Source organism: Pundamilia nyererei, unplaced genomic scaffold, assembly GCF_000239375.1.
Source record: "Pundamilia nyererei isolate P.nyererei 1_Seehausen unplaced genomic scaffold, PunNye1.0 scaffold00094, whole genome shotgun sequence".
Lineage (NCBI taxonomy): Eukaryota > Metazoa > Chordata > Actinopteri > Cichliformes > Cichlidae > Pundamilia > Pundamilia nyererei.
Window position 1 is genome coordinate 2430348 of NW_005187495.1, and position 15696 is coordinate 2446043.

The 15696-nt window shown below is 42.8% G+C and overlaps 1 protein-coding gene across 2 annotated transcripts in view; it reads left to right on the forward strand.

The window, feature by feature from the left end:
* The window catches only part of trak2 (trafficking protein, kinesin binding 2), a 17500-nt gene extending 5350 nt beyond the window's left edge, over positions 1–12150 (forward strand). The window contains exons 2-17 of one of the 2 annotated variants that reach the window (XM_005739880.1): positions 588–789; positions 1911–2099; positions 4833–4892; positions 5528–5604; positions 5703–5819; positions 6668–6883; positions 6972–7050; positions 7158–7288; positions 7379–7453; positions 8073–8210; positions 8845–8924; positions 9078–9218; positions 9295–9587; positions 9832–10323; positions 10410–10509; positions 10589–12150. In XM_005739880.1, coding sequence (XP_005739937.1) covers positions 735–789; positions 1911–2099; positions 4833–4892; positions 5528–5604; positions 5703–5819; positions 6668–6883; positions 6972–7050; positions 7158–7288; positions 7379–7453; positions 8073–8210; positions 8845–8924; positions 9078–9218; positions 9295–9587; positions 9832–10323; positions 10410–10509; positions 10589–11369 — 3024 coding nt within the window. In that variant the 5' untranslated portion in view covers positions 588–734 and the 3' untranslated portion in view covers positions 11370–12150. Of the gene's footprint in view, positions 1–587; positions 790–1910; positions 2100–2410; positions 2581–4832; positions 4893–5527; positions 5605–5702; positions 5820–6667; positions 6884–6971; positions 7051–7157; positions 7289–7378; positions 7454–8072; positions 8211–8844; positions 8925–9077; positions 9219–9294; positions 9588–9831; positions 10324–10409; positions 10510–10588 lie in introns of those variants that run through there. The other variant, XM_005739881.1, reaches the window with a different exon arrangement.
* Positions 12151–15696: the final 3546 nt, after the last annotated feature.

Genomic DNA, 15696 nt, shown 5'->3' on the forward strand with positions numbered 1-15696 from the left:
ATATAGCCACTACAGTGACCATCAAAACGGTGAAAAAATATTGCCGTAAACAGTTTATTTTGCGACATCACGAAACAAACGATAGCGTAAAATTAAACGATAGACGTTTTTATATCGTCGTCCGATATATATCGTTATATGGAACAGCCCTACCTTCGGTCATCCCTTTAAGCATTGGAAGAGTTCATACAGAGACAGGCAACAGGATGTGGGCTGGCTCAATGTCACCCCTCCCTAAAAACTGTATGTGGAGTTATTGTCACAACATTTCTTCAATCAAAATCTCAGAGCCTCACCTTTAGTTTGTTTAGTAGAAGTAGAAGAAATCTTTTAGCGTTAGCATTTTAGCATTTATTTTAGATTTGTCCTTGCCTGAAAACGATATCTGTGGTTCAAAAATCAAACACTGTGGGTGGCTCTAAATCTTATAAAACAGGTGTGATGGAGAGCATAAGAAGGAAATGAGTCAGTCTGCTTTATTACCAGCTGCACACGTTACCTGGACATGTATATTGCCCCTCATTCAGCCTCTGTGGAGGTCACGTCTTTATCTGTGAGACCACTAACACTTCTCTCTTCTGTTTCAGGTAGCGGTGTGTATGGACACACCGCCCTGTCAGCACAGGAACAGGATGTGATGTCATGACAGTAGCAGCTCCTGTGTTCTGTCCAGCTTCTTCTTTTCACGAGTGGGAGAGCCTCCCCTCCCCACTCCCCCTTTCCAAAGACGGGATATGTTTGAAGTCAAACCCCGGGCGGTGGAGAAGAAAGAGTCGAGCACGGAGACGGGTGAGATGGTCTTCTGTATAAATATCATATATCAAAAGCTGCAGTACAGCCACCGATTAGCTTTGTGCACATTTTTAAATGCTGCTTTGTGAGTATCAGGTCTCCCTGAGGTACAGTATGTGGTGCCTTTAAGCCTGATGCTATAGTTAGCTCTGTTTGTCCTAGTAAACCACATATTTGTTCGAGTGGAAGGACATCGGCTTGTACAGTGCCTGAGCCAAGACAATATACACACACACACTGTTCATCAGCCCACACGCAAATCTCACTGGAGCTGCACAGCTTTGCAAAAATAAAAGCTTCCCTCTTCATTTATCAACTTAATGGAATGCCATTGTGCCATGATAATACCTCAGCCCACACACTTTTTGTCTGTTTTTGTGGCAAATAATTGATTTTTCAAGTGCTTTGTGGGGAATAAATAACTAAACAGCATAATCAGTATATCTGCACCATCTTAGAGAGCGGTTAGTGACATTGAACATCTCTCTAGTTCAAATCGGAGATCTATCTAGGGTTAAAGGGGAGCTGCAGTCCCAGTTGGTACAGTTGGAGTACATCCAACTCACTGGAAATCCACTGGAGAAGCAGTTAGTTGGTATCGAGAACTGCTACAAGGGCAGGCTGGCCAGTGAGCCAGGTGTTAGGGAAAACACAAGATGGGAAGGGCTGCTTGACTCCACACTGCCATCTGCTATTTGTTCTGCACGCACTGCCAGGAGTGCTGTGAACTTCTGCTGGCCCACCAATGGACTCATACTATTTCTAAATCAGCCTAAGCACCTTGTTGTGATAGAGCAGCTCTTTTGTTTGACTTTTTTATTGTTTAATTCTCAAAAAGTAAGGAATTCATCATATGCCTGCCATTATGGACAATTTTAGACTAGAAGATTTTCCATCCATCCACCTTCCATTTATCCAATTCAAGGGCCCGGAGGTGCTGCAGCCTGTCCCAGTTGTCATAGGAGACACAGAGACTTAGTCAACTATTATTGACTAGAAGATTAATAAAAAAACAAAAAACAAACAAACAACAACATTAAAAAAAACCCAACAATAATGACAGTAATGGTTGCTCCACCAGCTGTTGGTGATGAGTTTTTTTGTCTGTCTTCCTCCAGACGAGGGGCTGGGCAGCAGCGGGAGGAATTATGGCTCCGGCTCACTGGGCTCCGGTTCGGTCGGCTCTGGCTCCGTGTACCTGTCAGACAGTCAGGACTGGGTGGTTTCCCCGAGCTGCTCCCCAGACGAAGGTCCCGGGAACAGCGCCATCTCCCCCATGCTGGCTGAGGAGACTTTCCGCTACATGAGTAAGTGTGTACATTTTGGTATATTTTTGCAAAGCTGCTTCCTTTTGCAGACTTCCTTTTGATTGGTTAAGCCTTGTACAACAGAACCGAGCAGATGGTGTGTGTGTGAGTGCATTAGGCATGTGAGGGATTCTTTTTATGTGGCGCCGTTCAATGAAAGTTGCAGGGATTTGGTGTGGACATTATTTTGCACAGCGTTCGTCATTGTGTCTGTTTGTCTTTGCTTGTGTGACTGTGGCACTGTGTGTGTGGGTGTGTGTGTGTGTGTGTGTGTGAGAGAGAGAGAGAGAGAGAGAGAAAGATCCAGCACAGTTAAGTGCAGCTGAGTTCAAAACCAAAGCCAGAGTGAGTCACGGGACAGTAACAAGAGAGGCGGTGTGGATAGATAGAGGATGAAGACAAGAGAGCACAGAGAGGAGACACAACATGCCAGTGTTAAACATTCACAATGAGGAGGCGTACGATAAGTTTCCTGTGGAAGGTGAGCATGGGCTCAGTCCTCAGTACATGTCTGAAAGACAGAAAGAGAGAGAGACAGGCATGCAGCTTCAGTAAGCATGTCAGCAAGGTCAGGCAAAACGTGACAGCGTAGAGGGCAAAGTGTCTGTGTGTGTTACTAGAAAGGAAGTGGGCAAATCTGATGGTGTGTTTACATTTAAACAGGTTGCAGTATGCTGGAACGAGACAGGATAAACTTCCTGTTTTTCTCATAATTGCCAACGCTTTGTTTCCTGCGTTTGAAGATTATTTGATTTAACATGAGCAGATCTTGATTGTTTCAGTTCACTGAATGTTTCGTCATTTCCTTTTATTAATGTTTGATCAAACCAACAATTTGAGCATTTCTCAAATAAATAGTAACTTAAAAAACAACAAGTAATGAATGAAGTGTTTTAGTTGCACATGTGAGGAAATTGGACATTGGAGGAGTCTCAGTTTCATGGTGCTGTTTGCTCCACTTCTGCAAAGTTAAACACAGCCTATTAATAACATGTGCTGGGGCATGGCATGTTAAGATGTGTGAAAACACTTAGAGAGGTCTGATTTTGACATTCATATTTAGACCTTGCAGTTGATGCTGAAATATTTCAGTACTCCACTATGGTTATACGAGTATCAAGTATCCTGGTTTTAGTGTCATGTTGTGAAATTTGAAGAGTTTATACTGTAATTTAATGGCTGTTGAGGATCTTGTCATTTGGCTCGACGAGATGATGTCCCATCTCTTTTTCAAAGCCTGACAACAAGAGCTGGGAGTGTTTTTACGCTCCAGGATTTGAGTCGTAAAACTTTCTTGTCTGGGAAAAGACAAAGTTGTGAATAAAGGGTACTTATGCTCAATTCCAGTAGCTTTGCATGAGTTATTAACTCGAGTTATTAACCTGTGCATTTCTGCTGGCTCATGACGGAGCAAACATAGAGCGACCTAGAGTTGATTTAAAAAGGGATAAGCTTTTTGAGTTTGATCCAGGTGTCATATTGGTGCGTCCATATGATTGTACCATTTATTCCTCACACTGCATTTTGAAGTTGAGTTTGTTGTATAATCACATGTTGAGTTTATTGATGCCAAAGGTTCAAGCAGCCATGACTCTGGAGATTCATGTTACTTAACAAGTAACACATTGACCACCCATTGGCCTGTTGTGTGTCTGTAGTTCATGAATTTATGTCAAAATGAAACAGAGGTTGGACTTTGCTGTTATGAAATTTATTGCGGCCAGAGTTCAGTTACTGCCTTGTATAAGTCAATACAACCTGCACTGCTTTCCCACCCTGCGATCAGCATGTGGTGTAAACAGTTTCATTTATTTATGCAGCATCTGATCATGATCAAGCCAGACTATGGACATACATAACCCATACAATGATGGCATGCTTTCAGCAGCAGGTAAAGGTATTAGTGTATGTTTTTGTCTGTGAGTTTGTGTGTGTGGAACAGTAACTTGAGACATTATATGCATTATGTATGCACTGTAACTGTAACAAGGATAGCCGTGCTGGGCAGAGGTTATTTTTACCCGCTGGTTGTTGGAGTGCAGTGTCCAGATTCAGAGGTCATTGTAGGCTTCAGATTACTGGATGAATGCTCTCATCCATTTGAGCAGCTGCCTAGCTCAGCTTGTTACTTTTAATCCCTGCTGAAACTGTTTTATTACACTACATTTATTCAGAAAAAAAGATAGTGAGTCCGATGTGAATCTGTGCAACGCTGTGTCATAGTAAGCGATCGCTCTTTAGGTTAGATTATCGTTAACAGTACTTGGATTACACTTTGTTATTGTAGTTGTAGGTGTTTGTAAGCAGTAAACTGGGATTGCACAAAGAAGTTGTAATAAGGTTGTAAGTTTTTGATCAAACCAACAGAAGTAAATATTCTAAATGAGTGTTGGGGACACGCATCACTCTGTTAAAGGGCTTCTAGCTGAAACCAGATGGCTCATTGATTAGGGTTGCCACTTTTCTTTGAACAGGTGGAACGCTGAACTGTGCAGCGCTGGTGACACCCACTCAGGTGCTAAAAGCAGACCAGACTAATCGATGTGTAGATTCTCTGACTCTCAACAAACTAATGTCTCTACATGATGTTGGTTTATTGAAACTTTCATTTTTCTGCCAGTGTCTGTCTCTTTCCTTTTCCTTTCTTTTTCCATCTGTCTTAAAACTGGCTGGTTTACTTCTACACCATCTGAACTTTCCCCTATTTTTCTCTCTCTGCATCTCTCTCACTAGCATATCTTGCTTTGGAACCTCCTTCTTATTCCCACCCAGGCTCTCAGAGCCTCTCCAAAGGTATCCTACTCTTCCTACTTGCCTGTTCTTCTCTGGAACTTCATTTAACTCAAGTGTGAGAGAGGGGCTTCTGTCAAAAGTGTGGCCACACACTTCTAGGATGTGATCTAGGATCCGTTCCTAGGCCACTGATTGGGAGCCCCTCTCCACTTTTTGCATGTAAACAATAAGACAAGAGACTTGCATAGTAAAGGTCTTCTGCTTCCAACTGTAGTACTGTACTGTGTACTGTAGTCAGCTTGTAGTACAGTTATTAATTTGTAAAGCTAGTGTTCTTTTTAAATTCAGACCACTAGCACGTGTTGCATAAATATTGCTCCAGCAATAATCATTTAGCAATTTAGTGGACATAATTTGGACCACGCGTCCATAATCAGATGCTAAAAAGTGTAAAGAATGGTGATGTTATGTGGCTATAATAGCCAAGTAGCTCCTAATGTTGCTTGTGGTCAGAATTCTTTATTATGTAGTAGACCATGCATGTTAAAGACGTGTCCAGTAATTGATTTTATTTTCATGTTTGTGTGGAGTTGCTTAGATGCACAGTGTGGATTCTAGATTTTTTTTAGATGTGTGTGTGTGTGTGTGTTTTTGCTTGTTTGCTGCCTAAAAGTTAACGTTTTCCCTCTGGCCAGTCCTCAGTGCTGATCGAGTGGAACAGATGACCAAGACGTACAATGACATTGAAGTGGTCACACACCTTTTGGCTGAGGTAGGGCGTTGACCTCATTTGTGATCATTTTTTTCAGCTAAGAAAACAACAGCCAGTTAACTGATTAACCCTGGGTGCCTTGTGTTCTATTTGAACAGCGGGACAGAGATTTGGAGTTGGCAGCTCGAATTGGTCAGTCACTTCTACAGAGGAACCACCTGCTACAGGAGCGAAATGAGGCCTTAGAGGAGCAGATAGCACAGTCTGTAGATCAGGTAACTGTTTTTATTCACTTTAAAATGTGTAAATAATGTTTTGTGCTACATAAAGAGAGGGTGATAGTATGATCATTTAAATTAGGGGTGAGGGAACTCCAGGCCTCAAGAGCATGGTGTCCTGCAGGTTTCAGATGTGTCCTTGATCCAGCACAGCTGATTTAAAGGCTAAATTACCTCCTCAACATGTCTGCATGATCTAGTGATATTGTTGCAATAGGTTTTTAAAAGAGAAATAGATTAAAGCACTTAGACATTTGAATAATAAAAAGGGGCTCTGAAATAGATCCCTGTGGTACACCTTTTCCTAATAGTTAGTTAGCTAGTTAATAGTTGCGGTAGATGCCTGCCCCTCCCTGAGCGTGGTTCTGACAGAGGTTTCTTCCTCTTAAAACGGAGTTTTTCCTTTCCACTTTTGCCAAGTGCTTTCTTATAGGGGTCTTCTGATTGTTGCGGTTTCTCTGTATTGCTGTAGGGTGTTTACCGAACTATATAAAGCGGCTCGAGGTGACTGTTGCTGTGATTTAGAACTATATAAATAAAATTGAATTGAATTGAATATCTCATGGACCAAAAAATGCTTGATATACATTAATAATATACTATTTTTTAAATGCATCTGCAGCCAAAATAACATACCATTTTATTTCAATAAAATGGTATTTCTGCCACAAGTCATGCATGTTTGCTGTATACATACAAATATTCCATTCACTTTCCAGCTTTAAACTAAACTTCAACCAAAAAAAAAGAAAGTTAGATTTTTGTATCTCTAGAAAAAGAGAGCTTTAAAATGTTAAAATCCTGTAAACACCAATCACTTTTCCTAAACTGTCCACATTGGTCAGGTTCATCAGCTGCAACATGAGCTCAGTAAGAAGGATGAATTGCTGCGGATGGTGGCCAGCGCCTCTGAGGAGAGCGAGACCGATTCCAGCGTGTCGACCCCACTGCGGCAACCTCACCTGCCGGGGGGAACCGCCGCTGCTGCACTTAGTCAGCTGGAGTCCCTGCAGAGCAAGCTGCAGGACCTAGAGGAAGAAAATCTGGCACTGAGAACCGAGGTATGTCGTTCTTTGGGAAGCAAATTGATCAGAAGCAGATGTTGAAGTATAATCTCTGCTGCAAACTGAGCTTTTTTGACTTATCCAGGCTTGTCAACTCAAAAGAGACACCATCACCTATGAGGAGAAGGAGCAGCAGCTAGTGAGCGACTGTGTCAAAGAGCTCCGTGAGTTTTTCTTGAAGTTTGCAAACTTATGTTCAAAAGGAACTTTTACAGATCAGGCATCTGAATTTAATCTTTGGTGTGTTTGTGTATATCACACGTGGGGTCAGGCGAGTCCAACAGCCAGATGGTTTCGTTGACTGAAGATCTATCTCAGAAGAACGAGGAGCTGCTCAGACACCAGGAGGAAATCGCTCAGCTGCTTTCCCAAATAGTCGAGCTGCAACACAGAGTGAAGGAGGTGGGCAAGCTTAACTGCTAGCACTGATTACCTACTGTAGATGCTGGCACAGTGTGTGAACGCTCTTGGTGTGATGCTGTTTATCTCCAGCTGGCTCTGGAGAAAGAGGAGCTCAGGATCCACCTGCAGGCCTCCAAAGATGCTCAGAGACAGCTCACAGCAGAGGTACAGTCTCATACGAGTGTTCAAGTTCCTTTTTAGAGCAAGACCAGTTTAATTATTCTACAAAGATGCAAATGTGATCATATAATGTAGGTTTGTAGCTTTTATGTCAAGCCTTTGTAAGAAACCACACTTATGGTTTGTGTTGGAGCCGGTTTACAGCAATTTAGAGCTTTAACGTTGTCAAATCTGTCAGTCTGATCTGATTTTCATTCCTAACATCATTCCTAATACAAGGGAAAATGATGCGTTTCCCTAAAAACTGTGTCCTAAAAACATAAACATAAAATTTAGCATAAACAGAAAATTTAGGTCAGAGTATTGAGAAATATCACAAACTAACCACCTCCTATTCCCAGTTTTATTTTACTTTTTTTAAATAAATTCATATAAATATACAAACTTGTGAGTAATTTTGCCCGAGCCTACACTTTGGGAATTACTGCCATACATAAATCTACCAACCTGCCTACTGAGAGAAATTACCATTTCATCAGTGATTATACTAATTCTATAAATCCAGTAATCCAGTAAAATACGCTCTGAACACATCATTCATTTTAATTACTCTTGAAATAATTTCTTTGCTTAATTAATTATTATTTGCACGTGTCTGCTGCAGCTCAACGAGCTGGCCGAGAGGAATGCTGAGTGTGTAGAGATGCTCCATGAGTCGCAGGAGGAGATCAAAGAGCTGCGCAGTAAAAACAGCCCCTCAGCTGGGATGCGCCGGCACCTTCCCTACGGCCTCTACCCCATGGTGAGAGAAACGCACCCTTGAACTTTTATTTGGAGCACACAGAGGAAGATACAGTCCCTGGCACATGTGTTCACAAGGCATCATACAGCTGCTATTAACCCTTTAACACCCAGTGTGTTGTATTTGCTACATAAAGTTTTTTGTGACTTTTTGAGTTCTACAACATCGGTGAGATTTTTCTTTTACCCTTAAAAAACCTAAATAAACTGCACAACACATTTCATATTTCAGGCTTTAAGGGTTTAAGGAGGTAACGTATCTGGCTTTAGACATATTCTTTAAAGTTTTTGTTGAGTATAATGTGGGAGTCTGTAGGATATTGGTAAATGTAAATGATAAATGGCCTGTATTTGTAAAGCGCTTTACACTACATTCAGTCATCCACACATTCACACACACATTCACACACTGGTGATGGCAAGCTACACTGTAGCCACAGCTGCCCTGGGGCGTGCTGATATTGGCTTGCTTTTGGGAGCCAGCCTGAAGTGGCCACTTGAGGAGCTGCAGTTTTTGGCCTGTGTGCATTTATTTTTTAGGCTTGGATGAATTAAACTGAACAGTGACTGTAAACATTACTTTTGTTGAATCCACAGCATACTTTTAATCCTCCGTATGTGTCCTGTTTTTACAGGAATCCTTGGCAGCAGAGATTGAGGGAACTATGAGGAAGGAGCTGAGTATAGAGGAGGAGACCGCCTTTCAGGACCAAAGGTTAAAAGCTGCAGAATGTGTTTGCTGCTGAGGATGACAGTTGGTGTTGGAGAACTCGTACTTTTTTCCAGACTTTTCATGGGTTTGAAAAGTTTAGGTGTCTGCATTATATTTTAGGTCTAGTCTCTGACCTTTCACCTCATTTTCCTATAGAATTTCCCAGAAGCGAGTCTTCCAAACAGTCCGCTCTGTTAATGCCTCAGTACTACGATCAGCTTCAGCAAACCCACCAATCCCTGGCTCCGGACAGAGCTCTCTGGTGATGACAGCGCAGCCGTTTCAGTCCACACAGGGGTAAGTTTCAAAGAGCATTTTCTGTTTTGGAAGAGATTTATGCTCGATTTCAGGTCATAACATGCATGTTTTGCAGGGAGGAGGGCCGAGTGGGCCAGCCTGGTTGTCCGGGAGGAAACGATCTCACTAGAGCACTCCACCGCCTGTCATTGCGCCGTCAGAACTTCCTGTCCGAGCGACAGTTCTTCCAGGCGGAGCGGGAAAAGAAGGTGCAGGCCCTGGCGGAGGTGGAAGGAGAAGGCAGTTGCTGCAGCTCACCAATGGGCAGTGCAGTCTCGTCTTTCTCCAACCTGTCGGATCTCTCCATCGCCTCCACTGTTTTTAAGACTTTCCTGCCTGAGAAGCTCCAGATTGTCAAACCCATGGAAGGTAATGTTTGCTTTGTTGACACCTCGAAGGTTATCCTTTACTACAAGGTGATGTAATCCAATTAAAGAAACCTCCAGCAGAACCAGGCTCAGGGAGAGGTGGTCATCTGCTGAGGTTGGTTGGGGTGAGGGGAGGAAGACAGGACAAGGACATGCAGTGGAAGAGAGCCAGAGATTATTAATAACTAATAATTAAATGCAAAATGCAGAGTATGCAGTAACACATGCTGACATTTCTTTCTCAGGCTCGCTGACACTGCACCACTGGCAGCAGCTGGCCAAACCTCACCTGGGAACCATCCTGGACCCACACCCTGGAGTAGTGACTAAAGGTTTTCGCCCATTGGCTCAGGACGCTGTGTACCACCTGTCTGACATGGAGGAGGATGAAGAAGATGAAGAAAACAGAAGGAATGGTATCCTGGAGAAAGGAGCAGCAGAGCGGAGTAAGGAGGAGGAAGATGAGGAGGAGGAAGGCGGAATCACCTTTAACGTGCGCTGCTCATCTACACCCGAGGAGAAAAAGGACAGAAAGCATGCGGTATCATCTGTCCCAGTGCCGCCGCTCTCCACTGGGAGTCCAGCTGCTTCCTCCTCCATCAGGTTAGACATCTGCTCTACACCCCTTCATGCCACAGAGAAACCCGGCCAATCGCCTCAGCCCATTCCAGGAGCCTCTGGAGCAGGAGTCCAATCACAAAGCCAAACCTTGACATCGACGGCAGTATCTTCCTCTGGTAAAAATCACTATTTGTAGCTTGTTATTGCTCATCATTTCCAAGGTGCGCGCGTTTGGTTTTCTGAAGTTTTCTTCTTTGTTCAGTCCAAAACCCAGGGAAGTGTCAGAGCTCCACCTTTTCCACCTACACCTTCACTACCTGCCGCATTCTGCACCCGTGTGACATCACACAGGTCACCCCAAGGTGAGTCCTCTTCAAGAAAATAAGCATCCCATAAACACTGTTATTGTTCTAACACAGACTCTCCTTTTCTTGCTTTCAGTTCTCAGTCATCCCACATGGCGAACACGCCTAGCTCCATGAGGACGGGTCCCAGCACCCCTGTGACTCCCTGCAGACTCAGTCTGGGTGACTCTTTCCCCCCTCGACGTCTGCCTGCACCCCCCAGTGGCCTGACCAAGCTGGTCCTAGAGAGGGGTATTTCTGCACAAGTCTCCAACCCTCCTCCAACCCCGAGACCCGCCCCCTGGCAGCCCCTCTTCCAGCTTCTGCCAAGCACGCCCCCCAACTCCCCCTCCCACTCTCCTGCCCCTTCCCCAGTGCCTACAGAGCCCCGCCAACACCCAGCTGACAATTTCCTGGCCTCGCGGCCCGCAGAGCTTTTTCTCCAAGACGTTTACGGGTTAAACCTGGGCCGCGCTCCACATCCTGACCTACCAAGCCCATCCCAAGAAACCCCAGCCCTCATCTCATCCGCCAAATCAGGCAGATCCAGGCCCGACCCGGCCAGTGTTGGTTTGGTGGAGAAGCTCCGGCAGCTGGGATTCACTAAGGTGTTGCATGGTTCTGAGTCTGATGCTTCAATGCCACGCCAGGATTCTGCCACATTTGTGTCAGCAGGTGGAGGGAGCCTTTTAGATGGCCTGAGGCGCAACCAGAGCCTCCCGGCTATGATTGGTGCCCGAGCTGGAAAGTCAGCCGGTCACTCAGCTCCTCCTCCTCACCCCAGGACCCTGGCTATCCCCCCACCTCCATGGGGGAACCTAAAAGAAAGACGGCGGCATCTTGCCTCTATCTCCTACCCAAGTTCGGCCAAACGTTGAACTTAACAGAACATCAGTCCCCTCCTTTATTCCTCCACCACATCTCTCCTCCTTTCTTCCTTTGGAGAGAGAAGTCAGGGCAGCGGTGGGCAGAACAATCCGTCCTTTTTTGGAACTTAATTTTAAAGCACAATTTAATGATACTGACTGTTTTTAGCCACCCTGCATTTTCTGTGTATGTGGATGTCTGCCATGCTGATAGTTAAAAAGGCCTTAGCTTGCGTCTGAGTGGGTCATCCTCTTCTCAGTCTTATATTAAATAGACTCAGTAGTTCTCCAGTGAGGCTCTAGATGTTAGGCACGGGTAGAGAAGGGCAAGAAAGGAAAATGTAAGTGTACGAAGGTTTGTGGAAGTTGATTAGAGAAAAGTAAAGGAAGAAGTGAAAGAAGGGCGAAAAGGGTGTCAGTATGTTTATGTCAGAAGACGGGGTTTCCGCCATATCAGTTAACATAGGGGGTTCAAGTAGCCCAGGCTGGAAAGCAGGCATTTTTCTCTCACAATTGTCATTAAAAAATGTTCAGAAAATCTATATTGTTGTAATAAAGGTATAACTGTACAAACTTGGTAATTGATAAGTTTCGGTTAACGACCCATTAGCATACACTAGAAGAATGCTATGGGCAAAATTAGCTTTACTGTAAAAAAACAAAACAAACAGTCGTAAATTTGTTCAGTTCGATTCAGTTTGTACATATTAACAATATTGTGTGCAAAAGTTTAAACATACATGTGTAGGGCTGCCACGATTAGTCGACTAGTCACGATTACGTCGACTATTAAAATTGTCGACGACTAATTTAATAGTCGACGCATCGTTTGAAGCTTTGTAAGATCACAAAAGACGCAGGAATAAGTAGCAGGATTTAAGAGTGTAATAACGGACTGAAACGGAAGATGGCAGCACTGCATGTACAAGGATGCCAGCTGCCGTTAAACCCCGAAGAAGAAGCTGTGTCCCATAATTCATAGTGCGGCCCAGCGCACTTGTCAACAATGGCAACAGCTAGTTAGTTTTAATATTACTCTTATTATTTCTGGGTCACAAAATAAAGTTTAACATATTTTGAGGCGAGAATGTAGCTGTGTAAACCTCAAATATCTGCTCAGTTTATTAAGACACCACATACTTTCAAAAGTGCTCCGACGTTTTTGGAGACGTCTGTTACCCAACAGCTCTAGCTAGCCGGGGGCAAGGCTCACTAGAGCCGTGAGAACACCGGACTCCCGGCAAATCGTTTTCAAACCCACCGCCGTCTTTCGCTACTCAGGTTAAACATATACAAGTCACTTAGATAACTTAAAAATGTTATTGTTTGGCTTTTTTTAGTATTTTATTTGTTCCTGAGTAAATCGGTTTGGCTGAGATTAAAGTTTTTACACAGCTGAATAAACATCAGGCAGACAGCTGATTATCAGAAGTGTGAGATGCTCGAGAATATACTCCGGTGTCCTGTTATATTTTAGATAGCAAGGAGTTTATTAAACTCCACCGAAACAATCTGCAAATTTCATTAAAATTTAATAAACTATCATCTTGTCTTTATTTTTAGTTAGCACATACCTTAAACACTCCAAGCTATAAGCTAATGATAGTTATATAAGAGCAGATGCTGCTGGTGCAATAAACTGTACGTTTTACGTCCAATGGATGATGATCTGATTAGTCGACTAATCGCAAAAATAATCGGTGACTATCAAAATAATCATTTGTGGCAGCCCTATACATGTGCATAATTTTGTTTGTAGTCATAATTTTGACTACAAACAATTATTTTGGCATTACCTGCATTCATTCCTATTCATTAAGGACTGTGCCATGAGCGCCCCCTGCTGCAGCCGTAGTTGAATTGCAAGCACTTTGTGTACAGTAGGATTAAAAGGAAACACACCGTTTCCCATTGACCAGCTGTGACACACCTGTGCACACAACAGGTAACGAGAGACTGTAGAGTTTATTTTTGGCTTTCCAGCTTTTAAAAGCGAGAGCACCAATCATGCTAAACATCATTTGCATACAGTAAAAAAGCCTAGCAGTTCTGTTATTAGTGGACATAAGTGGATGGATACCAACTAGAAAGCAAAACTATTCAATTTGAACAACTTTTTTCAGGCTGGTCTTATGTGTGTAAAGTGGTTAACAGTAACAGTAGGCTAATGACGTATTAGCTAAATTAATATATGTAGCTGTTGTGTAAAAACAAAAATATCTGGTGTTTAAGGAGCTTGTAATACACTGGCGGAAACCCTAAAACATGAAAGAAGAAGAAAATAAGGGAGAGGGGGTAGGGGGGCTTCTGGGGTCTTGCTGTTTTAAGGGCTTCTCAGTTATAGAACAACATCCTGCTAGTTCATAGCGTAGCAGTTGCTTTCTTCATACATACAGGTAGGAGGACAAGCTTGGAGACTTCAACCACTCGCTGGTTTAGCAGCTGAACATGCCAGTATTATTGTAACAGTTTTACAGTGTTGCACGGATGTCCAGTGACCGTCCATGCACCATGCCCAACGCCTGCATGAACACCACCTTGTCTGCTGGTCCCAGCATGCACCTGTTGGCAGACAGTTAGGATGAAGGCAAAGACAAAACCAAATGGGACATCAGGCAAAAAAACAAATAGGGTGAAAGTTTTCCTTCAGGTCTTTGTGTTTTGCGTGTGCGTGCGTGTTTATGTTTGTGTGTTTTTAATGGTATGAGGCCGTATGTGGAAACTAGCACTACTCTAGTTTGAGTTCCTTTTTTAAGCTGTATTTGGACATGAGTTGCACTTAGTGGGATTAAGAGGTTTAAGGGTCACTGCTTGCTTTGACAATAGATGTTCAGGTTTGGGCTGTAAAGAGGGAATAAAAACACTCACTTATTATTTTAGCTGTTAACCTAATTCAGATTTGATCAAGATTTGATCAAAATATGTTTCTCCTTTATCTCATGGATGTATACAGTTTGTCGGCCAGCAGGTGGTAGTGTTCTGTAGGAAAACATCTGACATCGTTCTGTACATGTGACAGGCTATAGCATTAAAAATAAGGAAACTTAGAGCTTTGTGCTTTATCCCTGTGACCCTTCAGTGCTATTGTTCCCAACCAGACCTTGCCCCGCCCCCCATCTCCAGTAACTGCACTTTTAGTTTTTTGTGTTTAACCTTTATTTTATTGATGAAAGAGTTTGATCTACATAAATAAGAGACATTTAGCATAATTGTGAATGTTGTAACAATATCAGCTAACATCTTTCCATAAAAATTTGGATAAGTAGCATTTTGTTGTGCTTTTCACATGAAGGGAATCCAAACTCAGTATTATATTTAATTTTGAATATTCTGGCTTATACATGTGTTTGTGATGCATTTAGCAGCTAATTAACAATAACGCTTTAAAGGGCAACAAGAGCTTCAGCTGAATGTTTAATAGGAGAGCAGGACTGCAGAGGGGAAGGAAGGTACATTCATAAAGTTGGATAACTTCCATCCCCTTGAAGCAGGAGGTTCTCTGGCTATAAGAGAAAATGTCCTGCGATTCCTTCATGTCTCATGCCTATTATTCATGTCTATCTTTTTAAATAAATAAAAAAATATATATATTGCCCGTCTCACTGTTTTGTTATGATTTGATGGAAGTTGACCTAATTTCCAGACAAATGGTTTGCAGTTGGGTGTAAATTCAGTCCACTGTATGCAATACACTAATTCTATTGCAAATTTCGTGACAATCTCTCTGTTAGTTATGGGATATTAAAAGTTTGGGACTAAAATGTTTGATTTTTTTTTTTTTAAGACTGCCGTCTAGCTTCAGTGGATTCCATAGACTGTACATAAAAGACAGTTGGGTTAATGACCGTATTTGGAAGAGAGACTAAAGTGCTAAGCTAATGCTAACTTGCTTAGTTAACACCTCACCATCTGACACAACTGGCAGATGGTGAGGTGAGGGAGACGGGCTGTGGAAGGGAGCCAGAGTAATAATACATATTGAGTAAATGCAGAGCTAAATGAGGATTCATGGTGACCTTATCCAGTGCCAACTTTATGCTTTATTAAAACAAAGTTTTTAAAAAGTCTTAGAAGTAAAGAAAGCATCTGTCTCCCAAATCCAAACTGGGAGCTGGCTACACAGAAGAAAGGCCTGAAAGCTGAAGGCTCTGCCGCTCATCCTAGTTTTAAATACTCTGCAAAGTTAGCTAGCCGTCTGAGAACAAAGTGCTGATATGGTAGAACAAGGTTTTTAATATAAGATGGGACCTGATTATACAAGACAAGACTATGTGAGGAGAAGGATTTAAAATTTGATTCTGGATAAACAGGAAGCCAATGAAGAAAAGCCAATATGGGA